Raw genomic sequence first — 26,075 nt, forward strand, 5'->3', positions numbered from 1 at the left:
AGCTCGGCAAACCACTTCCCCGGGCAGAGCGAGCTTGGCAAACCACTTCCCCGGGCAGAGGAGAGCTCGGCTAATCACTTCCCCATCCTGTGTCATCCCCCCTCGCCCCGGGCTTTGCCCGGAGCTGTCGTGTACACCACGAAGCTAACTGCAGCGCTGAGCCGCCACGTATAGAGCCAGTGAGCTTTTCCAGCTTAGCGACTGTTGCTCTTTGTTCGTTGTCAGAACATTGTCGGTGGCGGGAGCGCTGCAAGCCACAGTGCATGGTATTACCTGGCTGGCAGGCCGGGATCAAGTGTAGCATAAACCGCTCTGGCGGGTGTTTAGTATGCCCGTGGTTTCCCGGCTGTATCCTGCTTCGGCTTTCAAGGCATGCGCTCGGCGAGAGGCCACGATTCTGGGAGGAAATGACCTCTTGAGAGTTTTAAACTTCTCGCGATAGAGACAAATGTACAATTATTTCTCTTCATCAGATGAAGTGGAGCTCGCCGGCCAGGTTATAAAGCGCATCGAAAGGGCACTGGCTGGCGCGGAACTCAAACGGCTCTAATGCCTCTTTAATTGTGTAACGGCGCCTAGATTAGAGGCAAGATTAATAAACGAATTAGAGTGGCCATTAGTGTGATTTACGGACTCAAGTGGCCAGTGTTATTGGGACGGTATTAAAATGACGCTAGGGGACGTGTTGTGCTCCCTACCCTTTCTCCGACAATATGGCTCCCGTCTGGTCGCGCCCCGAATAAAGACGCGTGCACTGGGCGCCATTGGAATTCAATTAGTGCCATTATCACCTCGGCCATTCGATGCCGGCCTCTTCTAAAGGGACGCTGCCACGGCTACATCACACGCACTGGCGCTAGTTATTAGGGGAGAGAATTTATCGCCGCTGAAAAATGCAGATAAATGGCCATAAATCGTCGCCTTCATCACAACTGCTGACGGCAGAGGAGTCGCCCGACGGCAGTATATTACCACGGACTCGGTCACTCGGGCCTGATCAGTGCTGCTCTGAGGCCGCGGGAGCTGTTCGGGCACGTCAGATGTCAGGTCACCTGTCCAGAGGGTCGATCGACGGGCTCACACCGAGGACTCGCCGGTCGGTGACCGCTTGGATTGGAAGTCGGGAGAGACGGAAGAGAGGGATGCTGGATGCTGGACCAGGTGGTAGAATAGGGAGGTGGAATTGCTGACGGCTAGTTACTTTGCGAACGGTTGTATCGTAAACGCTTACATTGTTGATTGCTTACTATAACTTGACGCCACCTTGTGTGGCGTTTCTTCTGATAAAGGATAAGGGGCATGCATTGTCTGGCGCATTGTCAGATCACCCTCAGCGGCTAGATGAAAACACGCCATGGGTCGCGACCCTTAGCTACGTCCGCGTCCGACCAGACTCCCAGCTCTCTCATCGCCCCCTAATTGAGACATCGCAAAAACTGACTGGCGCTGAGCGGCGGCGCAAAAATCCACCACAGCGTCAGCGCGGTCGGCCGGCCAAAAACTCTGACTCTCCGCCCTCCTCCCCAGTCCGGTGGTCACAGCCGGTCCGGTCGGACCGACCAATAGGCCGACAAAGTGTGATAATGTGCCCGGTCGAGCATAAAAACGGACAACACCAGACGCCTAATTCGTGGCTGTAGGGGCCAATTTTTCCGTGGGGTCTGACGCTTGATAAGGAAATGATCGGCTCGTGAGAGACAGAAGGGTTCATTAGGCGGGGTTTGGCGGCGCTGTGGCGACGAGGCAGGGAGCTCGGGGCTCGGAATCGGCCGATCGGTGTCTAGGCACGTAGCTGTGACACTGCTGTTCGATAAAAAACTCCCCTGAGCCTGCCTCTAGGCTCCCGACATTTGGATCGGCGCGATCGGCGGCCCGCCTAGGAGCTTTGCATTCCGCGAGGCGCGTCGAATTTCAAAGCTCGAGCTTTGCCGGGGCTTGGCGTAAATCTGCGCGACGTGTTGTTTTGAATAAGCCTTGTCGATACGGAGGCGAATCGTCGACCATGGTGTTCCGGGCGAATATCTTGGGAGCCGGGAGCAGACGAGAACGTGCCAAGCAACGCAACGTCCTTCTCACAGCAGCTGGCGCCGGGCGCGTGTTTGTTTGCTCTGTGCACGCGCACTTTGCATAATCGTTCGGACGTTTTGACTTGAGCGAGGCGGCAACGGCCGCGTCGTTGCGAAAGATCCCGTGTTCGATTATGTCCGGGGCTGTCTTTTCAAAGTCTTAGTGGATTTCTGACACGTTCATATTGACAGAAGTGATGTGTGCTACATTATGTTATCAGACGGGCGTACTTCGTAATCGTTGCAGCAACGATTTTGCATGCTGGTGTGGTGTTTGAAGTGCATGCCAATTAGACCTGCCAAATTTTGCCCGTGAAAATAGTTCGCCAGAGTGCGGTGCAAACTGGCATCAACATGCTGAATCAGTGAATCAGCTTTTCATTTTTATGGCCGCTATTTTTTATGGGAGCTGTTTAGCAAACATAGTCGTTATGAAATGCCAAGAAAGACTCGGCAGGCGACGCGTTAAAGATGCGCTTGCACACTAATTTCTAGCGTACCTACCTTATGTTGTATAGGCTATAGGCATATTATCTTTGATATCGCCTAGCCTTATCCACATCCACTCATTGCAGCCTCCAGAGATGGAAGGCAAGGAAAAGAGGAAAAGGGAAGATATTTCAAAGTTTGTTGCTTCAGTGCTCTTTCCTCTCATACGATTCCAATATCTTTCATCGTGTGGGACTGGCCAGATGCTATTCGGTGTTGAAACTTCTTCTTGAAAAGTTATTTAACCACGACACCTCTTCTAAATTCTCACACGTCTCGTAATTTCTTTTGTCTCGGCCGTAAACTTTTGTCGCAGACTTGGCCAACGTTGACCAGGCATGAAACTGGTTCGTCTCGCGGCATTTCTCCGTCGAGCTCCTCACACCTCGCGGGTCACAATTCGGATGGGAGGCGGCACGGTCCCCGACTCATGTTTTTCATGCTAGGCGTCAGAATGGCTTCAAACGAATCGCTCCGGGCGACCAGGCGTGATATTGGCTGGGCGCGTGTGTTCGACGTCGGGCGGACGATGCTGACGGACAGCAGGGGCGGGATTCCTCACCTATCAGCGGCTCGGAAAAACAGCCGATCGTCCGCTGATACGTCGCCGTCTGACGAGTGGAAAACAAATGTCCAATCGATGAGCAGCTACCTTGTATCGATCGTAGGCGTGTCTATTTGTACCCGCGGCCACCGTTTGTGTTCAGTAAAAGGCGAATCGGGTAAAAAGGGAGGCCCGCGAGTGGTCCAACTGACGATACAATCAACGCGATGAATAATACTCAGCTAATGCGCCGATTCTAATTCCGTGGCTCTCGGGAGAGAGCATTTGTCAGGATTTGTCCGACACTAACAGACAATTTAAGAGCTCAATTAATTAGATAAGCAGAATGCTGGCGATAAGAATTCCGTCCGACTACTACATACGAGCTCCCGCTTTTGGCGAGCCACCAGCCTGACTTACTGAGACGTCCAAACAACGTCACCAGCACGTCACTCAGCTCAGCTCCGGGACATGCGGGAGCTCTGCTTCACTGGTCAGAGACGAGGGCATTTCGTCAGTGAGAGACGTCCACCCCTTTGGACCAGGTGCCGGAGACACAGCCAGCCGCAGACATCGTGCTAAATTCGTCGACATGAATATTCTGGATGGGCACTTCATCACGGCCTCTCCACTGTGCGACATCTGCTGTCCAGTAATTACAGAAGCTCGTTTTAATTTCCATCTTTCCTTTCGGCCTGAATGAGCTGAGATGTGGCTTTGAGTCTATGTGCGAGTGAGTGTCTGTGTGTGTGTGTGTCTGAGTGTGTGTACGGACCGGTGAACACTTCTACTCGGAGGCGGCGGGTGGCGATGGGGGTGGCAGGGCGGTGGCGGCAGAGCTAGAACAAATGGCCCATAAACCAGGCCCCGGGAGATGAGACGCTCGGAATAAAACGCACACGCCGGATCGCCGTTGATTGCCGCACAGTTTGGCGTCCGGGCCGGCGGCTGCCGTACTCGAGTCGGCCGCCTCCCAAATCTGATCTGGCAGTGGCTGGGACAGCCGCTGCAGACGCTGGAAAATCCGCGCAGGACTCCCTCTGAGAGGTCCTTGAGGCCGGTCAGGGGTGGGTTTGCCGGAGCGACCGATGGCCATTGCGCCAGGGGAGCGCTGCAATGTTACTGTTGTTGCCAGGCTGTGTGATCGGGCGGGCCTGCCCTCGCATTCGACCTTGGTCGTGTGAGGTGTGCCGCCAAGGAACGTCGGCTGGCGAGGGCGTGGGAACGTGCACCACCACCACAACCGCCGCCGCCGCCGCTGCCGGGGCCGACCTCACTGCGTGCCTGGCGACGAGGCCTGTGTCCACCGCCTTGCACCATTGTTTAAAGATCCGCCGCCCTCTTTCTTCCCACGCGACCAACGTGCGCCGGAAGCGCCGCCGCTGCGTCACGCTTGCCCCGGATGCGCCACTTACGCCACCAGCGCCTCGCAGCCGTTACCGCGGACGCCACCTTTAGTGCCGGACTATTTTCGTGTTGTTTCTGACATGTTGGCCGTGCGCCTTGTCGCGTCTCATTGTGGCCGATTTGAGCCGCGAAGTCGTGACGGAAGTGACGCACGGGAGACGGGTCCAGCGACCTCGCGAGGCCCGTCTTGCCGCTCCCACGTAATTCGAATCCGTTACTGTGGAGGGTAATAGTTATCTATGGTAAGAAATGCTTCCGCCTACGTAGCGCTGTGGAGGTGATGTGGTTGCATATTTGTGTCATTGGTACTGTGAATGCAGAAGTTGGTCATTTCCTAGACTTACCGGCTCGTTTTCTTTGTTTTTAGTTCCGCAGTGATGGTCCTTAAAAATGGAGTGATGTATGCTTGCAGAACGCAGACCACCTTAGCTGCTGAGCACTAATTCCACGGAAAATTAATTTTACGATTTCCTCGCTAGTGAGCAGCGCATTAATTTCGGTGACAGCTTAGTTGGTACTAATGGTTCCGGACTGGCGCGTGCAGTCAAGAAAGGGTGCCGGTCCATGTATTTTCATTTCAATGGCGGCGGCGGCGCGAGGCTCGCTCCGTCTGTTTATTTATTTACACGTGTCACTTACGGCGGCCTGATATTTGTGGCCTGTTTATATCATCAAACAGACGTGATTCGCGCACGGCACGGCTCGATTATGGGGCCCGGTCGGAAATTTAGTGGCGCGCCCTCGCCCCGCTCCAAGGCTGCCCGGCCGTAAACTCAGACTCTGGGTCGCCGAGGGCAGAGCGCGGAGTGGCGGGCAGAGGGACGGAGGAGGCCGACGCAGCTCGCGCCGCCGAGGTGTGCTCGGCGGCGGAGGGAGTCGGCCGCCGGGTCCCGTTAGCTCTGCCGACCGGACCCTGGGGCGGAGCGAGATGAAAAATCGACCACAACTATGCACTCAGCGCCGGAGAACGGAAACTGGCGAATTCGTGCACGGTAGTTTAGGGTGCTCGGGCTGAAGTTTCTGGCGTGCCGAACATTAGCTTCCGGGAGATATGACTTTCGGAATGTGAATTTTACAGAAATATCTGCAGGCTAGTAGGGAATGACCAAGTTCTGATGGATTTGCAAGCATGCACTGTTAACATTTGTGTAGCGTTTCATCCGACATGCAACCAGGATGTTCTCATGGTCTCTCAGAGAATAAAGGTGGTTGACTACTGAATATGTTTAGCATACGGCCCCGCTCCTCACGGGATACACTGGCCGTCATTAGAAGAGATCGTCTATTCAAGCTCTTCATGTCCTTTCAGCAGTGGCTACTGTAATTAAAACTATAAATCGCTGCAGTATCGCCCTGTTCGTGCCGTTTCTGCGTCACTCAGCCCTCGGTGTGTGTGCGTGTCGCCATCACGCACCTCCACACTCCCTCCCCCGCATGCGCTGAATGGCCTCGCCCTAGAGTAATAGCCATCTGGCACTGGTAGCGCCGACTGAGCAATAAAAGTTGAGTAAGAAATTCATTAGCCCCTGCGCGGGCCGCCCCGACTGTTGTATGCACGGCACGGGGTCTGTGTCGCCGGGGCTCCAAAGAGGCCGCCTGCACGGCTGCTCGGCACACCCGTGACTCTCACTGCCGGGCTGCCCGAGTCCACCGCCGCTGCCGCCGGGCCGCCTGCATGCCAACTCCCACGCCTTTGTTCTGTTCGCGGAAAGCGATGGCTATCGCTGCTGAGGCCGGTCGCGACGTCGCCTATAGCTGCCGTTCAGCGAACGGTGGCACTGATCGGCCGTTCTCTGAGGTGTCGCCCGCCGAGGCTCTGTGATGGCGGTGATGACGCTCCAGCGATGGCGGCGATGACGGGCCGGCGGCGGCGGCGGCTGTGTCGGCGGCCGCCCGTCACCTGCCTCCCATGGTTTCATAACAGCGCGGCTGGCGCCAGGAGCGGCGGCGCTCCTGATCGGGGATCGGTGCCCGCTCGTTTCTATAGTGGCCGAGGACAGCGCGTGGTCACCAGCCTTGGACGCGTCTGGCCCGCACTGATACCATCGGGACGAGAGAAAGGGTGGGCTGATAATGGGGTGAGCGCTGCGACTGGCAGCCGCCGCGGCCGCGCGCCGATAGTGCCGCATTGTGACGCCGCTCAGCCTCCCACCTGGCCAAACAGTGACGGACAGGGAGGTCGGCGGCGCGACCAGCCCCGACACAACCCGCAACAATGCCGTCCCCTCCTGTGACTCAAAGTTGAGCTGTAGATAAACTCAGCGGCAGTGAAACCCACAGCGACAACGTATCACTAGTTCCTCCCCTTGCTGTGAAGTCGTAAACGAAACCGCCGCAACCCCGGCGTTCTCTCGGCCCGACCGCATGTCTGCATGGACTCGTCTCGGCGAGGCGTCGAGCGGCCCGACCTCCACGGGCTCCACGGCGGCCCGTTAGGTCGATTGGCCGTCCGCTCAGCACACGACCGTGACCCGTCTGGTCAGAGCGCGGAGAGCGAGCGGGCTGCACGGAGATGTTACGGCACAGCCTGGCGGGAGAGGAGCGCTGAGGCCGGCAGGGGACGACGACTCTATTGTGCCGCGCGGCGGGGATGCAGGCAGAGGTGGGCATTGGGCAGTCACGGCCCTCAGGCATGCAGGATACGTGGGAATGCCGGAATATATTAATTCATTTTGTTTCTGAAGGATATTTGGAAATTAACTTATAAGATAGGCCACAGCGTTGACGACATTGAGTTAAACACGTGCCGAGAAAGTACAGAGACACCGTACAAATCAAAGAGATAATACGTGAACGGTCTGAGAAGCATTTGAGATGATGGAATGTGGCACTGTGGCTGGCAGGATCGGCTACTTTTACCAATACGAACCAAGCCGCCCGCAACCGTCCGTGGTTGTGAAACACGGCTCGAGTTTGTATTCAGCGTGTCGACTACCGATCTGACTCACAGTGGACCGATCGCCGCCCCAGGCAGCTGCGAGCGCAGGGGTGCAAACTGCGCCAGGCGCGACCGAAACAGTCACCCATTCGAGCGCCGCGCCGGCGATAAAGTTACACCGCTGCACGGCCCTCGCAGCAACGGCAGCAGCCGAGAGCAAGACGATCGCCTTTGACCGCTTGGATGGCGCCGCCCAGCTTTGGGTAACGGCGATTGGCCGGGCTTTGAGAGCCCAATGTGTGATGCGATTCCGTTTATGGCAGAGCGTGACATCATGTTTGGATTGGTCACGTTTGAGCGCGTGGGTTACTGCGGACGGTCGGACGGCGCCCGAGCCGGCTCGAATTGTGTCACGGTGCGAGGGTTATGGGGCTGCGGGGTTTATGGTGACCGAGGTGGGCCGCACAGACTGTCAATACAGCCAGCGATGACTGGTCTGCGGGAACATAAACCAGACGTGAGTGTGTGCTTGAGAATGAGCTGGCTTCGGGTGTGATTCTCGGGTCGTTAACACTGATTGACTTGTGGTTTGTGTTTGTTTCAGTGGTGCTCTTGGACACGACGAGAGAAGTGGAGCTGAACTGGACCAAGTATCCGTTCGGACCGCAATCAAAAACGCCAGGAGTAAGTACAACTTACTTTCATTCACTACACAGTTTCTACCGACTGTTCAGTGTTCAATGTGTGATCGATGTGATGAAATTACATCTGATGCAATATTGCACGTTTGAACGGAACTTTCTTAGATCTAACATTTAATCTTCCCACACATAATCAACGTTGAATTTCCTTTTGTCTCGCTCTAGTTGGGGCCATTCAGGAGAAATTGAATATCGCCGTCTTATCGGAAATATATCTTTCCGGTGACTGGTGTTCTGGAGCAGACCGGAGAGCCGAGCCCGGCAGCCGGAGCCTGTCCGGTCTCCCCCCGCCCCCCCCCCCCCCCCAGTCTCCCCCAGTTCCGCCGTGCAGACCTCTATTCGTCTCACTCTCTCGCGCGCTGTAAGCCGTGGCCACCTCATCTCCAACCCGGTGTGTGTTACTTGCTCTCCGTCGGCTGTATTTCCACGATTCCCCGGCTAAGTGCACCCTCTATCTTCTTCATCGCGGCGCTGGTGTCCGCCAGTCGGCCCTTCGTCGGCGCCTGCTTGCCGGCCGCTATCGGACTCGGCTCTCCTCCGGGCTGTCTCATAAACTTTATATACCACCGTATAACTCATTCTTAGCGGCGTTATTACCCGTCGACTGTGTATACCTTAATTGGAATGTACGCGGGCCTGTAGCGGACCGGTCCGAGCGGCGCCGCCGCGCTGACTTCTTCTTCTTCATCAGAGGGCCCCGCGATGGCGGCCGGCCGCGGGCGAGACGGGAACGGCTCCGGAGCAGGCACATGGGGAGATGGAACGGAGAGCGGGTACCGAAACAAAGGGCAGGGTGGGGAAGGGGAGCCAGTCAGAGGGCTGAGACGGGAGAGGTGAACGGAGCACGCTCTGTCTGTCTGCCAGACTCGGTCCGCCCCGATCTGCTCCGATTTAAACGCCTCCCGTCAATTAGTCGGCGCACATTAATCATTGCGCTGGCCCGCTAATTGTCAATTGCAGAGCGCTGCTGCAGCCAGCCCGGTGCAGGGCGGACGGTCTGCGCGGAGCGGCGGCCCGGTGCGCTATGTTTCACTGTAAAAAAAACTTACAAGCCCCTCGTAGAGGAATTCTCAGCGCAAAAATAACATTGCAGGAGCGTGTAAATTTGGCTAATTTTAGGCTAGTTGCCGAGTAACAAGCTTGTTCGACAAGGCTGTGCCTCGTATGCATACGACCACCGTGCTCCACCTACTTTGACAACACGCACGTAAATAGCGTGGGTAGTGCGTCTACTAGGTGTCATAATAGCCCCTGCCTGGTAAGGTAGCTAGCCACTGCCTACTAATCCATACCCAGTAATTGTACTAGCCCCCAAGGCTAGTAGTGGTACTAGCTCAAGGCCAGTAGTGGCACTAGTTAACTAGTACCACTACTGGCCTTCGGGGTCGAGGCACTGGGTCGACGGAATTCCGTCGACCAGTGCCCCCGACTCTCGACCGCCACCCGCAAGTAAACAGACTTGGTAGCGCTGCAGCACATTTATTCGGGCACGAGAACGAGAACGAGAACAATAACAACGCCAGGACAATAGCTATAACTTTAACAACAACAACAACAACAACAACTAACTGAATAATTTGCAACCAGGTTTCTTAAATAACCACCATCAAACATTTGTGATTTTTCATTAGCTCTGCACCGGCAGCAGTCGCGGGGTGAAGGTAGGCCAGGACATATGTACATGGCCCCATTCTTTACCACACTGTAAAAAAATGTCACGAGCCAATTCTATGACAAGGAGTGGGTTACACGGTCGTCCATTGTACCTTGCTGTTATATATAGGGACATTATCAGCCTGAGCGTTGTTAGTTAAAGAGTGCCCTCGTAAAACAATTGGTTACAAACGGTAACCTAATAACTTAAATGCTTCCCTAACACCCCTTCCTGCTTATTAACAGATTTCGCGCTGTGTCGGAAAACTACGCATAGTCTCATAATTAAATCCGCCAGAAGCTTGTCGCATGCTAGTTACATGCGTGTTTCATTATCGTGTCATATTATTATTATGTCGGCTAATGAGGCACCGCCCTGCACGTGCTTAAAATATTATCTTGCACACACGCCACCTAGTCGGAAACTCATCATCGGACTAGTCCTGGTAGGGTTTTCGTGTTGCCGAATGAGGCAAAACGACTTTGATTCGGTAGTGCCTCATAAATCCCTGCTACGGTGAGCAGCGACGAGGCTGAGACTGCTTCTAAAACGCGTCCTTCACTTCCGGCGAGGCCGTCATTTCCGGCCGCCATTGTTCAGTTCTGCGGCTGCCGGCGGTTGGTGCGGTTGTGTTGTGGCACGGTGCGTTGTGAAGTTATCGGACTAGGATATTTCGAAGGTACGTTATATTGTATGATATTCAAGTAGCAATGGGCGACATTTTATTTATTTTGTAATATTCTGAACACGTGTTGCGTCATTGAATTCACCCCTTGACCGTTGTGGGCCAATGTTTCGTTTGAATTCCGACTATTGGAAGACGGACTTTCTTTCAGTTGCTGTCTAGCCTTTTTTTCCAAATGTGTAAGCTACACATATTGCCTCACATTGATTTATCTTATACAAAAGTCAGTTGATGTAGATAATAAAGCCATCCTCACTGATATTTTTAAAATCAGCAGTTAATTTTCTTTTCTGTTTGCAGAGTTGCTTAAAGTTGTGGGAGACTGAGGCATGAAGGTATACCGGAAGCCGGCGATATTTCTGTTGGTAAGCCTCGCCCAGAAAAAATACTTGCTTGAATCTGCAAAACGTGGCAAATGTTTGATGGGCTGCACAGTGCACAATGTACCTGACATGGCAGGATCAACTTGCTCACTCGCCTGTTGTAAGTGCCGTTGCGTCAGAGCCCGTGGAAGTGCCGGATCGTGCCTCATGCAACCGTATTATTCCGTGAATGTTATTGGTGGTGACTCGAATCAGCTTTTGCTCCACTCCACTATGATATTGTAATATGTTTATATTTATATATTTTTGTATCGTATGCTAATAAGTAATAAACGTTATTTTGTGTATGTTTTTCTTTGTAACGTGGCTGGCACGCTGCCGTGACTGTCGTTGGCCGGGTCGTCCACCAGTCGGAGGGGCGGCTGGGGAGAAGAGGGGGGGGGGGGGGTGTGTGACGCAATTGAGCTAGTATTACTACTGGGCAGCAATAGCAGGCGCTAGCTGATTGTGTTACTAGGCGAGTCCTGCTAAGGAACCTAATCGGCGTACCGATCTGCTGGTTTTGTCCTCGTTTTCAAACGAGGTACCGAATAACGAAACGAGGGGCTGACACGGGGGTGCTTGGTTTATGAGGCGTGGGCTTGTCATTTACTAACGAAACAAGCTTGTACCCTCTTACTAGCTAAATATGAGGCGATTTTTACACGTCGCTGCATGCTCATTTTTGCGCCAGCGGTTTTCCTACAAGGGGCTTGTAAGATTTTTTTACAGTGCAGAGAAGTCTGTAATGGGTGAAAAAACGAATATCAACATTATTATTATCATAAGGCATACCAATCTGGAAAATGATTAAATTAAAGTTGAAGAAAGTGATATATTCCTGCCACAAGCTAGCTTAAGTCCCAAACATATAGCTATTCTGACTTGGATAGACGATAACGGCGCACTTCTGCCAACGACGAGCAACATTATGCGATACTATACATCTTCTAAGAAGCTCAACAACATAATAACTTTTGTTTACAAATGGACAACCTTTTTGTTGAGCACACAGCAAATGATACAAGATGCCTCACCTTCAATCAAGCCAAAGAGCAGTTGGGCAGACACACACAGTAATGGCGACGCAACACAAAATGGACGCCGTCTCCCGGATGCGGGGGGGACTCCTTCTGAAAGCAGCCACAGACTCCTAGGTTGTAACATGCGACGAGGATGGCTATGAGGCACATCCTCATAGCCATCCGAAGCCGCTAACCACGCAAGCTTGCCAGCACGTTTACCAGCTGCAGGCGTTCGTGACAACAAGCGGGGTTGCACGCAAGGTTATCCGTTTAGTAGGTGCCAGCCGGGGCCTCGTCAGCTGAGCTAATAGCAAAATGACCTAATTGAGGGACACGCCAAAAACTGGCCGAGAACAAGCCAACGGCGGATAACACTGTGAGGCTGTGCGTAGTTCATTAACACTGCGCAAAATTAGGTTCCTGAACATGCTCTCGCTCGTAGGCATTTGTTCCACAAAGGGCATTGTTAACGTGCATGGCTCTGACTACTAATGTCCATATATGTTGTAACGAGGTGCAAGGGAGGCACTCGTAAAAAATGCCTGATTTCAAAATTAGCTAGTGAATTTTTTTTTACAGTGTACGGTCGCGCCTCGGTACGCCGCGTTTGTCTGGTGCCGCGCCGGGGCGCCGTTAGCGCCGCGGGGCGCCGCCGCCGCCGCTGCCGCCGTCTCGTCTCTCATTTGGGCCGTAAATCTCGGTGCCGTATCATCATTTGCGACTAATGCCGGGGAATATAAACTAATACGGCACGGCTCAAGTGCAGGCGAGGTGCCGGCGGCTGGTGACCGACCGCTGCCGCGGTGGTGGGGGTTGCGACAGGGCCAGCCTTCGTTACAGACGGTCCGCAGAGAGTGGCGCTGAATGGCTTCCCTGGAGAGCGCCGCGAGCGTTCTCCGTCTGGCCTGTGGCAGTGACGGTCTCATGGGTGGTGATGTAGACAACGAGCGAGAATGCAGACGATAGCAGTGTCTGGCCAACCGCGCGAATATTGCATCTCTGGCTGTGCCTGAAGAGATTATAGGCGGGAAGACTAAATTTGGGAATGTTTTTGGAACTGGGGAAGGAAGGGCCGAGACTGATATGCATTTCCGTCAGTCATGCTGGCGGGTCAAAGATCAGATGTGGACGGACATTTTCCTGTTTGGTCCCGTGTCTGTTCCACTCGTTTCCGGTTCGCAGTCGGTCGACCGAGGCGTGCAAAGGGAGTCCCCAGGCAGGACCCGTCGCTCCCCGGTCGGCCCCAGCGCTCTTCCTATTTGGACCGTCGAGGCCGCGCGGCTCGGCCGATCTCGGCGTTACGTCACTGGGTCTATGATGACGTCACTGGCGCGGCCATGGCGTCTGATGCGGTGCGATGGAGCGAGCCGGCCGGACCAGTCGAGTGGCCGGTATTTGTCCGAGCGACGCGCCGTGAGCGCTATGTCGGCCCAACACGCCATGTTCGCGGGGCTCTGGGCGGCTCACCGACCCTGTTTGGGCGCTGTTTCCCGGCGGTCCTGGAATTCCTCATGCATGTCGCTGTCCTGGTGGGATTAATGATCACTAACGAACCTCTTGACGCAGTGTCACCACCCTGATATCGTCCCACATGTAGCACTACTTTTTGTGTATATCGCCTTATCCGGAGTATCTACAACGCTACTTTTGCTTTCTCTCTTTTCATTCATGTGTGTAACTACAAGCCATTGTCTTGTGCTGTCAGTCGTCATTCGTTGGCTACTCTCACTCTCCTTTCTCGCTCGGGGCGGTAGTCTGACACCTTCGCACCTCTCCGCTGCTACAGCAGGGTGTGTCTAGTGTCTAATCCTCCGAGCCGGCAAGAGGTGAACGTAAAGCGACGGGCTGAAGCGGCGCTCTATTCTTCCCTCTAAATGAGGTTACGCCAGCGAACAAATTTAGTTCGAGTTTCCTAACTAAGGCGCAACTTTTGTACGGTGATGGAGTCGCTCACTCAGCCCAACTTCCAGCGATTCTGGTCTTATGGTTTGTTTGTTTGGGGAGCCCCTAGTCTCCGCACTGTTGCCAAGACAAACAAAATCCTCCTCTGCTTTTTGAGCTCGATCGGTTCGACGGCTGGGCTGGTGCTCCAGCTCGTGGTCTGCACGCGTGCACGCACGTGCGGCACCCTTGAGAGCTTTGTGAGCTTTGTGCGTGAGCACGCGTGCACCGGCCTCTCTGCGGTGCGTGCCGCTCCACAGAGGACCAACCTCACGTGCCCGAGGGCTGCTGGCCGGACGATGGACCCAATAGGCCGGCCGTTGGACGGGCATTGGACCTACTTGACCTACCGTGCCCAATCGACGCCGCTTCAACCGGCCCCGCTACCGAATGAGTGCGAATCAAAGAGCGGCAGCCGGGCGGTAATTATCGTTATTGGCGGTCGGCCCGGCTGATTGCCTACGTCATATCGTCGTTATTGATAACGGCCCCCGGGCGACGCGCTATTGTTGGAGTTCATAAATGGAGGCCGGATCGCGGACGGGGGTCGGCTGCTCACGGCACCGGATGGCCGCCCTCTGTGACGTCACTATTACGTCACACTGCTGTCGAACCGAACAGCGCCGCGGACCCGTTTGTGAGCTGTCGACTCAACACTACAGTGTCGATATTTGCATTCGCTCTGATATTTCACGACGCAATCAATCAGGCTTTGCGAGCTGGTTAATAGCGCCGTGTATGCTTGTTGAGCGGCTGCTGAACCGGGCCGTCGCGCCCCTTTGATCTGTGAATCAGCACTAATCAGCCCAGTTCGGTCGAGCCAACACGACCGACCAATGCTGATTGGGTAGGCGAGAGGGTGGAATCCTGCCCAGACACGGGCACGAAATGCGGCCAGGCGCCTTAAGATCTCCAGAGTGGCGTGCACAGACTCTGCACAGGCGCTGGGTGCTAAGAGAGCGTCCATCAGTATCCCGGCAAAAACCAATGGTTTCCATGCAGAAAAACAGCTGCACTCTCTCGCGCACAGGCGACCAAAAAGCCGTGGCCCACATTCCTTTCAGGCATGTCCGGAAACGGGAGCGTAAACGGGTGGCTGACTGACACCGAGCCTGAGTCAGAGAGACACCGTGGGACTCGCAGCGACTCTGAGTCAGAGTAACAGCGACTCAGATGCGAACTGACACCGACCCAGACTGTAGACTGACATCACTGTGACAGAGCTACATCAGTCCAGATTTCAGAGTCAATCTTACGAGTCGGACCCTGAGCAGAATTGACGGTGCCCACACTCGGAGCTCAGACTGATCACGAGCGACTCTGACTACTGTCTGTCTCACCGTACCCCGACTGACGGACGTCGGACGTCGGACGTCGGACGTCGCCCGGGCCCGGCGGCGGTGGGCGGCGGACGCGCCGAGTGCGGGGCGGAGTGGGAGTGCTGTGGCCATAAATCTGACCACCGTGCCGCCACCACCGCCCGCCACCGCCCGCCGCGTGCACTCGGCACTAATTAGTGAGAACAAGCCGCGCCGGCGTCGCCACCAAGCGACCGTCATTATTCGCGCGCGAATTAAGGCGCGCGCGAGCTCGCGCCGGGTGGGTCCGCCGGTTCGCACGTCATAGTCCCGCCCTGCAGATGGCACTGGGCTGCTGTCGACGAACGCGCTAATGGGCGGCGCTAATTGTACAGACTGGTTACCGTGTGCCCCCTCCTTGCACGCCTGCACGCCTGTGGGGCTTGGGGAGTCCTGAGACGGCCTTGCCACCACCTGGTGCCGACAAACAGCCTGGGACTGAACTCAGAACGGGCTCATGAACGGTCACCATGTCCGATTAATGGTCATTGAAGCTGGGACTTGGCTCGAGAAATGACAGACTTATTTAACCTCGTTACTCAACACCTGTTTATCTGGGTTTGTCCGAAAGTGCAACAAGTTGCAGAGAAATGCACTTGTTTGGTCCTTGGTCTTTTTTATACAATCTGTCCGCTGTAGTCAAGCAATCTGTCTTTTTTTTTATAAAATCTTTGGTGGCTTCAGTGGCAAGAGAAGGTCGTAGCCGAACGAGATGAGACGAGGTCTGATGAGTCGAGAATACCTAGGGCTTCATTGGCGGCGGCGCGCAACGAGGCCACCAAAATGCGCGAGCAATCTGTTCGCTCTCTGGTCCCCCATTTTCTCATTTACACCCTTTTTATCGGGCGGCGGCGGGTTCGTTTGGACGGACAGCTCCTCTGTGGGTCTCTAGGGAAGACGAGGTCACTGGACTGGAGCCGTCGGTTTTCTGAGGCTCCCCGTCCACATCTTGGCACTCCAAATGGCCAGCTGTTGGGACAAATGAAACTGGAGGCTGGGGACGTGCGTCGCCGTTGGCTGGGGACGTGCGGCTCCGGTTCATTTGATGCGGACAGCCGGAGAACCTAGCGTAAGGGTGCGTTGTCTAGAGAGATGGGGAGGCGAGGGAAGACAGGATGACCTCTTAGTTCAAATGGAATGAGCATCAGTCTTCGTGAGCTCCAGAGACTCTCAATAAGAACAAAAACTGTTGGTTGCTATCATTGGCAGACACTGCCCGGTCCAACTGTTTTCAACTTTTTAAGAAGAATGGATGGAATGAAAAGCTCTCAGTGGCAGGCCAACTGTGTTTGGTTTTTCGACCGTCTCATCATCTGTTTTTCCGATCACTCCACCTTTGAGCTGTGCTGGCTGCGTCCGCGGGTCCTCCTGCCGCTGACCTCTCTCGCTGGACTGCGCTGGTCGCCGGCGCGGCGGCCGCGGATCGCGAGGTGATCGGTCGCGCGGAAGGAGGCCAGCGCGGTGCCCGCCGCCGGCCAGAGGTCAGAGGTCAGCCTTTGTGTCTCCGCTGAGCGCCGCCGTCATCAGGGTCAACGTCGCCGCAATCGGCACGACCGAGGTCGCCTCGGGCGCGGAGGATGACTCTGACGACTGGAGAAATGAGAGACTGGAGTCACACTGCTGGGAGTGACCTGATGATGATCGCGTGTCACTGCCCGCCGTTCTGCAGGTCTCAGAGATGTGCCACTGTCCTGGGCGGTCGGAGAAGGGTGACCACGCACGGTCATCATCAAAGCGGCTTCCTGACCTCTGGTCATCACCACCGGTCCCCGCGGCGGCGCAGAACCGCCAGTCACCTCCGGCCGCCGATGCCGCCAGGTGCCCGCAGAAATTCGCGCACTAAATTGGCCTCCTTCTGGCGCGCAGAAGTGCAGAATCACGGCAGTGGCGACGCCTCGCGAGCCTGGTGCTGTGACCGTTCCCCGTCCCACCAACCGCGCCGGGTACACTGCTCCACACAGCCAGAGCAAGAGTCTCGCGTTAATCGGGCCGCCTGGAGTCCACCATGACTGAGCGGCTGATTTTATTAACGAATAACAAATCGCCTCCGCCTGGCCGACGCGGGCCGAGCCGGGCTGGGCTGAACCGGGCCAGGCCGATCTATGGTTTATGACTCCCTGCGGGCGGGCGACCGGTCCGGTCCGACGGAGCCATTCCATTCTGTGATTAGACGTCTGATTGGAGGGTATCACTGCGGATGGAGGGCGACGCGACGCAGCGGCGGTGGTGGACCAATGTCGGACTGAGGGACGGTAACAGCCAGCTACGAGCACACCACGCCGGTTTCTGCCGCACGTATGCTGGAGAGCACGACTGTCACCTGGGAGAGTCGATAATTTGAACTCACGCAGTGAACTTTTGGAAGCGGAAAGAGTACTGACTCAGCTGTCGGCCAGCACTGAAAGGGCGCTGCAGTTGCACCAGCACGGCGCTCGGACCAGCGCAGCGAGCAGTGGGCGCCGCTTCGAGCCGTCACCACCAACCGGTTCCCCGGCTGCTCGCCCGCAGAATCATCAGCGCTCATGACTGGCGCATTCCGAGCTGGCTGCAGCTGCCGGCGACGCTGGCCCGCCGTCGACCTGTCACGAACCCCAGGCCGGTGACCCCTGCTGCCCCGGCCAATCAGCGCGGTCGCCGTCGGGACGTGGCTGGTCCTCTTGCTTCGCGGAGTTATACAGAGATATCGTTTTGCTGTGCATCTCGTATTCCTTAGTCTGTTGTTTAACTACTCGAACCCCTTTTGTCAAAACGTTCGTCTTGACAGACAAAGAAATGTCTTAGCTGGAGTTGGAAGAAAACCAACTTTGGGTACCAACTCTTGGGTGTTCTTTGCAACAGCCAGCTAACCGAATCGGTGCGGGGAACCTTCCCCTCCCTGGCTCGGCGCTCCTCGCCTGGCGTGCTTTGTCCGGGGTGAGACGGCCGCTCCTGACGTGAAAACCACTCAGGTGTGAAACAGCTGGCGACCTTGGCCACGCACCAGCTGCTCCTCACACGATCGTGCTTTCAAGTCGTGAATTCCATGATTCGGCAAATTAGATCTAATTCTGTATGCATACCACCGTCCTGTCGTGGTCGCACCCCGGCCGCGGTCGGCAATTTTAGCAAGCGCTCGATAGAAGTGCAATCGGTGTTCATTTCGCTGTTCCTGCAATGCGTTTTGGTGGGGTGATTCAGGTATGAATCGTCAGCCAAATGCCCGAGCTCGGCTCAGTAAGCGCTAAAGCAGTTCACGACGTCTGATTACGGTCTTCAGTGGCATTGGTAGTGTGTGACGATCGAAACACGTCAATCGACCGCGGGGGCGAGCTGGATGAATGACGCGGCGAGCCGTACGCTCCATCGACGAATGAACCGATATGGAACGCTTTATCGACGTACCTCGTTTGGCACGTTGATGGCGATCACGTAACATACCTTGAACGTCATCGGTGACAGGTTCACAACATCGCACTGTATGACGTTACATAGTTGTTTGATGACGTCACTCAGCAGTATTGCCACAGTGTGGCTGTCGCTTGTGGATCGGCACAACTGTCTTGCATTTTCCTCTTCACATTCTCGCCGCATCTTTGCTTGTTTTTTTTCATATCTGTATTTTCCTGTTTTCTTCCTGCCTTTTCCTCCACTTAGTTTCATCGATCCCCACCTCGGCTCTAGCTTCTCTTTCCCCGGCCGCTGTAGCGCATTTGCCGGCAGCTCACCATTGTCTCACCGTTGTCTCACCAATGTCTCTCCGTTGTCTCTCTTCTGCCTCACCGCTTGTCCGGCCGCTCCCTGAGACGCGCCTCCGCCCGAATCTGACCGGCTCAGCTCCGGCTAACGGGAGCCCGATTAGTCGGGCAACAAGGGCGGATCAAACGTGAGCGGATCAGAGACCAGGCGTCCCGGGGGCGTCCCACGGGCGTCCCGGGGCGTCCGTGGGCGTGTGGGTGCCCCCGACTCGCACCGAGGCGTCGTCTGAAGTTTCTGTGCAACAAGCCAGAGACAAAGGCCGTGAACTGCGTGGGAGACAGGGATTGGAACAGGCTGATGTTCGACTGTTGGCTGAGATACCGGCGTGCAGCGATCTGGTGGAAAGTAGCATCAGTAGGTGAGCGCCGGTCTTTGAGAGTGAACTGTATATTAACGGTGAGATTCGTACTGTTGGTGATTGTGGCACTGGACATGGACGGTGTATACTTACAAGTGAGCTTCACAGTGGTTCAGCCGCGGCGGACCGGACGGCTCACCGGACGGTGGACCGGACCGTGGACCGGCTCCGGAGCACCGCCCGCGGCCGGGCGGCCTCCGCGCGGGCGGGGCTCACGGTGCCGGCTCGGCGCCATTGCCGCTAATGGACATGCTAATCTAATTAGACATCATAAGGCCTGCGGCGGCCGCTTCTCAGCCGGCGGACCGCAGCGGCCAGCCGCTGAGAGCGCACCGAACCGCCGCCGTGAGAACCGTGTGCAGCCGATGGGCGCCGAGCACGGCACTGGCGGTCCGCCCCCGCCCCCGCCCCCGCCGCCGCCCCCGCCCCCGCCCGCCAGCATCGCGCCCTGACCGCCCGGTGTCTGCCCGCGAGGTCCCTCCATCACCGGTCTCCAGGCGAGGGCGGCTAAGGTCGTCGCCTCGTCTCCGGTGACCCGGTATTCTGTTCGACCTTTGGCCAAAGTCGCTCTCATGACCTCTGGCTACCGGTGAAGAGACATTTCATTGACGTCATTGCAGGCATTTTGCCACGTTTCGGATAGCGCCCACATGACTGCGTTAGCAGGAAACATTTCTTACGTCCTGTTCAGAGTACAGACAAAGTAACGTTGACTTTGCACATTGTGCCCGTGTGGGACTTGTGGGCGTCAAGGAAAGAAACTCGCTTCAGCCTTCGCTTCAGACTTCGTTTGAACCCTTTCTTATGCGAATGCTGAACAGCTACGCAGCGCTCCCCTTTGAGAGTGTCAGGTGCACCGCACTACTCCCCTCTATCCGGGATCCCTCTCTGCCATGCTCCGACAGATAAGCAGCCAATTACTGCTAATTGGAAGGGTTCCGATTGGAGCGGCGTGGGTGCTGACTGGAGCGGTACGGCCCTCGGTGAACAGACCCAGCCCCGGCCGCCCACCCGAGAGCATCATCAGCCGGCGCCAGAGCCCGAATTAGCTTAATTGGGTATAATTCCCGGCGCCTTTTCACTACAGGGAATGTTTTCGGCACTCCTGCGGTGGACTGGCCTTGTCTGCTCTCGGCAGCGCTACGGGCGGTCCAGGGCGGCTTCAACGGCCTCGAAAGTCTTCCCGTGTGAGACTAGGGTGGATACAACGCGGTCCGAGCCTGCTGGGTGACCTGGGAGGCTCCAGGGCCTCTGAGTCTCCTCCCCCAGTGACTGGGCGGCCGGTTCTGCACGCGAGGCGCGGTGTGCCGCCAAGTTGGCCGCTGAATTGGCTCCTGGGGCGGCCACTCCCGCCGCTGTTTGACAGTTGCTGATGGTGTTGCCACTGAGCCGCTGTTTCAACTGTTTCCTTTGGGCGTACTTTCAGTCGGGCTTAATTCGTGAGCGCTGGAAACCGATGCGTCGGCTGACAGCTCCATTTGTTTGGGGTGCTTTACGGGGCGGAGCATCGATGGACCGAGGCCGTTACTTGGTGTTGCAGCGGGGAGGCATGGCAGCTCAATGGTGCGCGCACTGACTACGACTGTGTTTGCTAACCCGGACCGATGTATGCTGGCACAGGGGGAGTGCCGCCGTGGCCACCGCCGCCGCCGCCGCCGTCGCCTCCCTGCCGTCGATACCTCCCGCTGCCCGCGAGCAGCCGTATTTTACGCCGCCGGCCGCCTCGTGGCGTTTTTATTAGGCACCGTTGGCGGTGCTGTCGCGCGGCCTGCGGCGCGACCGACTGGCGTGACACGTGCCCCGTCTTCCGCCGTTTGGACGCACCCTTTCCGCTCCACCGCCTCCGCCGCCTTCGCCGCCTTCGCCGCCGCCGCCGCCGCCGCCGCCGCCGCTGCCGCGGAGACCGGCGATTGGCCTGAATTAGGCGACCGCTCGGTGCGTTTTAGATGCACGGCGGTACAGCTTACATCATCATTACCGGCCTGAGGTGGCGGCCGCGCCGGCAGGAAATGTTGCCGTAAAGGCAGCGGCGCCGTCTTCTGCATATAGGATGCGCTAATGCCCGTCGGTTGGTGCGGAGATATTCGACGCGACGACGGCGAGCGCCAAATAGCTGCGACCGACGACGCGACGGAACGGGACTCGGACTGGCTGCGCGATCAGCGCTGTTTGTTCAATACGGCCGATGGATTCGATCTATGCCTGTCAGTATAAGCGGCACACAAAGCCCCATTATCGCCAGATTATACAAACAATAAGTGTGCGAGGAGCTCTTGTGCGTGATGAATGCACCACAAACAGGATGAAAAATCGCTGCCCGCTGTCAGACGGAAAAGGTCGGCGGAGCTGGGCACTGTTGTTGCACGCTTAGACTCTTGTTGTTGCCATTTACGCGAAAACATGCGCCGTTTTTACTGGCTTCACTCGAGAGGACGGAGGACGCGCGCTGGGTGGGAGTGGAGGGGCGGCGTGCGGAACACGTCACAGGGGCGCTTCTGAAGAGCACCCGCACAAAAACAATCGCGTGAGCTGATTGCAAACCGAAGTGCATTGTGATGCCGGTGGGTGTGCTGGATACCGGTGGTTTTTATGGGAGCACCGGTACATTTTGGCGTCTCGTGACGCTCTGACTAATGCTATTCTTGGTGCTCAGTGTCCGATACAGTATCCGGTGGGGTCAGTGTGTCTCATGAGCTCGAAGAGCTGCTGTTTGTCGATCTCCTGTTAGACGTCGGTCGGACGTCCGCCGCTTGCCGGCTGACGGGCCGTGAGTAGCCCGACCACCGACGCAAAAACGCTGCTTGTTTGTTCTGGGGCGCGCCCGGGGGAATTTGTTAGCGTTGACTGGCGTGTAGAGGGCGGCGTCCGGTCGGCTGGCTGCCCACATAGCCCGCTGACCGCCTCTCGAGCACGCCTTATTGCCAGAGACGAGCGGCCGAGAGCCCGGTCCGGTCGGAGGAGGGACGGAGGAGGGAGAGAGAGGGAGAGAGAGAGGAGAGGCACAACGGTCCGGCCCAATAGCCTCGGGTTCGGAGCGTGAATGGCATGGTCGAATGCAAAGGTAATACCCAGCAAACATGCCCACATGGGTCCCATATGGGGTGAACATGGGCCAGATGGGCCCACGTGGGACATGGGCTACAGATGGGCTACCCATATGGGCCCCATATGGGATAAAAATGGGCCAGATGGGCCAAAACGCATGTGGGCTGGAGATGGGCATCCCATGTGGGTCCCATATGGGGTGAACATGGGCCAGATGGGCCCACGTGGGACATGGGCTACAGATGGGCTACCCATATGGGTCCCATGTGGGCGCTGCGTGGGTCCCATATGGGGCCTACGTGGGCTGGCCCATATGGGTCCCACGTGTCACCCACTGCCATTCCCATGTGGGTCCCATATGGAAGAGGTGGGGGGCCCATGTGGGCCCCATATGGGAACCATGTGGGCATGTTTGCTGGGTAGGCCGAATGCTCGCTAGATTAGCTTTTTGTAAGCGGGTCGGTGCAGATTCGAGGGCAGTATAAATAGTTTCGGGCATTGTGTCGGTAGTTTATGCCGCAGTCAATGTCAATTACCGAGCGTGTTACAGTCATTGGGGCATCATCTGTTCGTCTCTGGGGTGAGCCTTCGGGTACGGCCAGAGGCCTTTGAACTGCTCGTCGTTCACCCAGAATGCCGAGTGTCGCCTCGAATGCATGTCATATGCGGGCCTCAGAGCGTTTCTGCAGAAGTTTGCGTGCGTCCTTTGTGACAGTTCGAAATTCGGACTAATGCGTTTTGACTCTAAGAAGCAACGTTTAACTCCGTGAGTGACAAAGCTGAACCCATGCCTTTGATGTAGGAGTCATCTTATAGCTGTTGCAATTTAGGGCGACATTTACGCGCGATGCAGTCCAGGGACTCACTGAAATGCGGCCCCTTTACGGCACGTCTGATTTACTGCTCGCGGTATGGAGGCGGTCGGTGATTCTTCTGCGAAGTGGCTGTTGGGCCGTCGGCCGGCGCGGAGCTTCACACGGCTTCCCGCAGAGCTCTGGCTGGCTGGAGGTGAGGTGCGTCCCTCACTGGTGGTGGCTGCACGCTCGGCCGACCGCCATAAACTGCGCTCCATGACCTTCTAATTAGGTGGCTGCCCGGCGCTCTGCCGCGGCGGCGGGCCGCACGGGATCCGAGTTCTCACTCCCACGGAGCCGCGGCCGGACAGACACCAGAGGGGGAACAGGGGCGAGCTTTGAGCCAACCTGGGGGTCTAAAGCCACCTGTATCAGTTAGTGTGCCGTGCAGTCAGTGTAAACACAATCGGCCGTCCGGTGGGACAGCCACCCGCGGACAAACGCCGATGTTGTTCAATGTGAGCGGAGATTGGTGAGTTTGTCTTGCTCTAGAAGCTGCGGGCAGACCAATAATGACCGCCCATCTGAGACACCGCCCGGGGGCGCACACAACGGCAGGGACGACGGCGACCACTAATGAAAACGAAACGTTTTGTTTTCGACGGTCTCTCCCTCCGGGCTCCCCGACCGCCGCTACCGACTGAGATCTAGACCGACGGGGAGGGAGGGAGGGGGTCAGAGGGGAGTCGGCGAGGGGAATGTCATGATCCATCTGGCCGGGTGCCTGCCTCTCCGTTCACGCAGTCCAACAACAATCGTACCCTTTCACAGTCGATCGGTGGACGCGTTCAATTTCCAGCACGTGTCGTATTCTTGTCTATGCATCCGCTGTGACGCGCTTTTGTACGAGTTCCGCTGAAGGGGAGCCTGTCGAGGGATTGGCCCGGTGTTTGGCCGGCTGGCAGCGGCTGCGCAGCACGGCTGGCTTAGCGGGCGCAGCCGGCTGGAGCCATCCGTCTGCTGCCCTCTGAAGCGGCCCTAATGCGATCTGGCCGGCCGCGCCGCGGTGCCAGCGCCGCGCGGCTCGGAGAGCGGCTGTTTTGTCGTCGAGTGCGGGTCCCAGCGTGGCTGGCGGCCTCTGCGCGAGGTGTTGTGGTGTTGGCTGTCGATCGACCTCTGCTGAACCTGTCCTTCTTTCTTTCGGGTGGCCAGGTGGACCCACTTCCGTTCCCCCGAAGGGCTGCCTGTTTACGGACCAGCACCGTTCACCAGCTAATGAAGAAAATCGCAGGTATTTACCTCGCCCCTGGACGGTAATATGAATATGAATAATGCGGCGACCGGCGAGGGTTGTTTGCCTTAGATTCGGCCGGCGGCAGGGCCGGCGAGGCTGGCCATCCATCCTCGAGCCGGTCCTGTATGATGGCTCTGCGGCTTGGTGTTAGTGTTTTGTGCGCCGGCTGTGACATGCAGTCTCCAGACATTGCGGCACAGTATCACGGTTGGAGGCTGGCGGCTGAACGGAAACTGCAATAGCAGCCAAAGCAATAGCACCACGCAATTTCGGATCGACTTGTTTTCATTTCCAGGTGAAGTTTATAAATATTTATGAGGTTTTAAATCAGCCGCGATGTCTGGTGTTTGTCTTCTGCTCGCTGAGAAAACAGTGGCGAGCGAAGACTTTTGCTGAATTGTTACAGAAACTTGGCCGAAGAAGTGCTGCAATTGTCTCGGGAAGTTTGGCGCGCTGAGCATTAAATTCGCGGGACTGCAAATCAGCGGCGCCGGCAGTTATTACGTCGGCGCGGTCCCTTTATTTTTGCTGACTCCCTCGGTTCATTAAGTTTATCTTGTCCTGGCTGTGAATAAATCGGCGTCCTTTATGTTCATTACCGCCCCACGCAGACGGCCAGAAAAATCAAAGTTGGCCGTTGACCCTCAGCTGCGGGACTCACGCCGAGCGCTTGCCTCAGGGGAGGGTAGTGGCTGCGGTGCCGGCTTAAGGGCGAGCACGGGGGAGCGCGGCAGGGGGCGATTGGACGGCCAGCCGAGCCAGCCGGCCGCCACACTGACTTGGCTTCTGTGTTCTGCCTGTAATCCCATTGTGAACTGCAAACGGTCGGAGGTGGCGGCGGCGCTGGCTATCCAGGCGAGTATTAGCTCGTCGTGGCTGGGTCTTCGGGACGCCTCTGATGCCTCTGTGATGGTTTGTGACATTCGGTGACGCCCTGTGACTCCCCATGATACCTGTGATATCACGTCGTTTTCCGTGTGTCGTCCTGTGCGGTCGCCGCCCGTATGCGGCGCACGTTTCTCCGTTTCCCATACGACGGTCGCGGTCAGGGCGGACCCGGTCACAAATTAGGCCCGTCGTCGCCCGCCTTTTGTGTATTCACTGGAGGCCAGGTGCGTCTGATCACTGTCATCTGACGACGGAAATTTGCCCTCGGCCCCGACCTAAACGCGCCAAATTATGGCGCGCCTGATGACGGGTGGTCGCCGGCCGGTTTTCTCCACTTGGGGCGTTCCGGCTCAGTCGTCATATCCATGGAGGTCAGGCCAAGAGACACTGGATCTCAGGGCACACCCTGGTTAGCATATGGCTTATATATGCCGCGACTTGGCCGAACTATCAGTTACTGAGGTGAATTTTCAATTGGCTCAGTTTCCTGTGGCATATTTCTAGTACACTTATGTCTTCGAGATCTGATTCACATTGTCGGTCTGAAATAGTTTATTTCCTTTGTGTTCTTACATAACCGTCCTTATAGCTGAACGAAATTCGATTCCACTCTGCACTTCCCAGACCCAAATGCAGGTCGGCGTTTGACAGTATCCAGCCGTCTGAGACCTCTGTGAACCTCGTCTGACCTCTGCAGATCTCCCCGTGACGTCACTGGCTCCGGTGGACCTCCTCTGAGTAGCCGCAGATGATCCGGTCGCTGGACGGTGGCTGTGGGAGCGGCCGCCTCCGTCTGACAAATATGACCGATGACCGCGGCTCAAAGGACCCGCCGCCGCCGCCGGCCGCCA

General features: G+C 56.6%; 1 protein-coding gene across 6 annotated transcripts in view; it reads left to right on the forward strand.

The window, feature by feature from the left end:
• Positions 1-26,075, forward strand: part of LOC122389192 (ephrin type-B receptor 1-B-like) — a 112,212-nt gene that overhangs the window by 36,731 nt on the left and 49,406 nt on the right. For all 6 annotated transcript variants that reach the window (XM_043380960.1, XM_043380961.1, XM_043380964.1 and 3 more), the window contains exon 3: positions 7,989-8,068. In XM_043380960.1, the coding sequence (XP_043236895.1) occupies positions 7,989-8,068 (80 nt within the window). The remainder of the gene's footprint in view (positions 1-7,988; positions 8,069-26,075) is intronic.

This window comes from Amphibalanus amphitrite, unplaced genomic scaffold (genome assembly GCF_019059575.1).
Source record: "Amphibalanus amphitrite isolate SeventyFive unplaced genomic scaffold, NRLGWU_Aamphi_draft 000347F_arrow, whole genome shotgun sequence".
In the NCBI taxonomy this organism is placed as follows: Eukaryota; Metazoa; Arthropoda; class Thecostraca; order Balanomorpha; family Balanidae; genus Amphibalanus; species Amphibalanus amphitrite.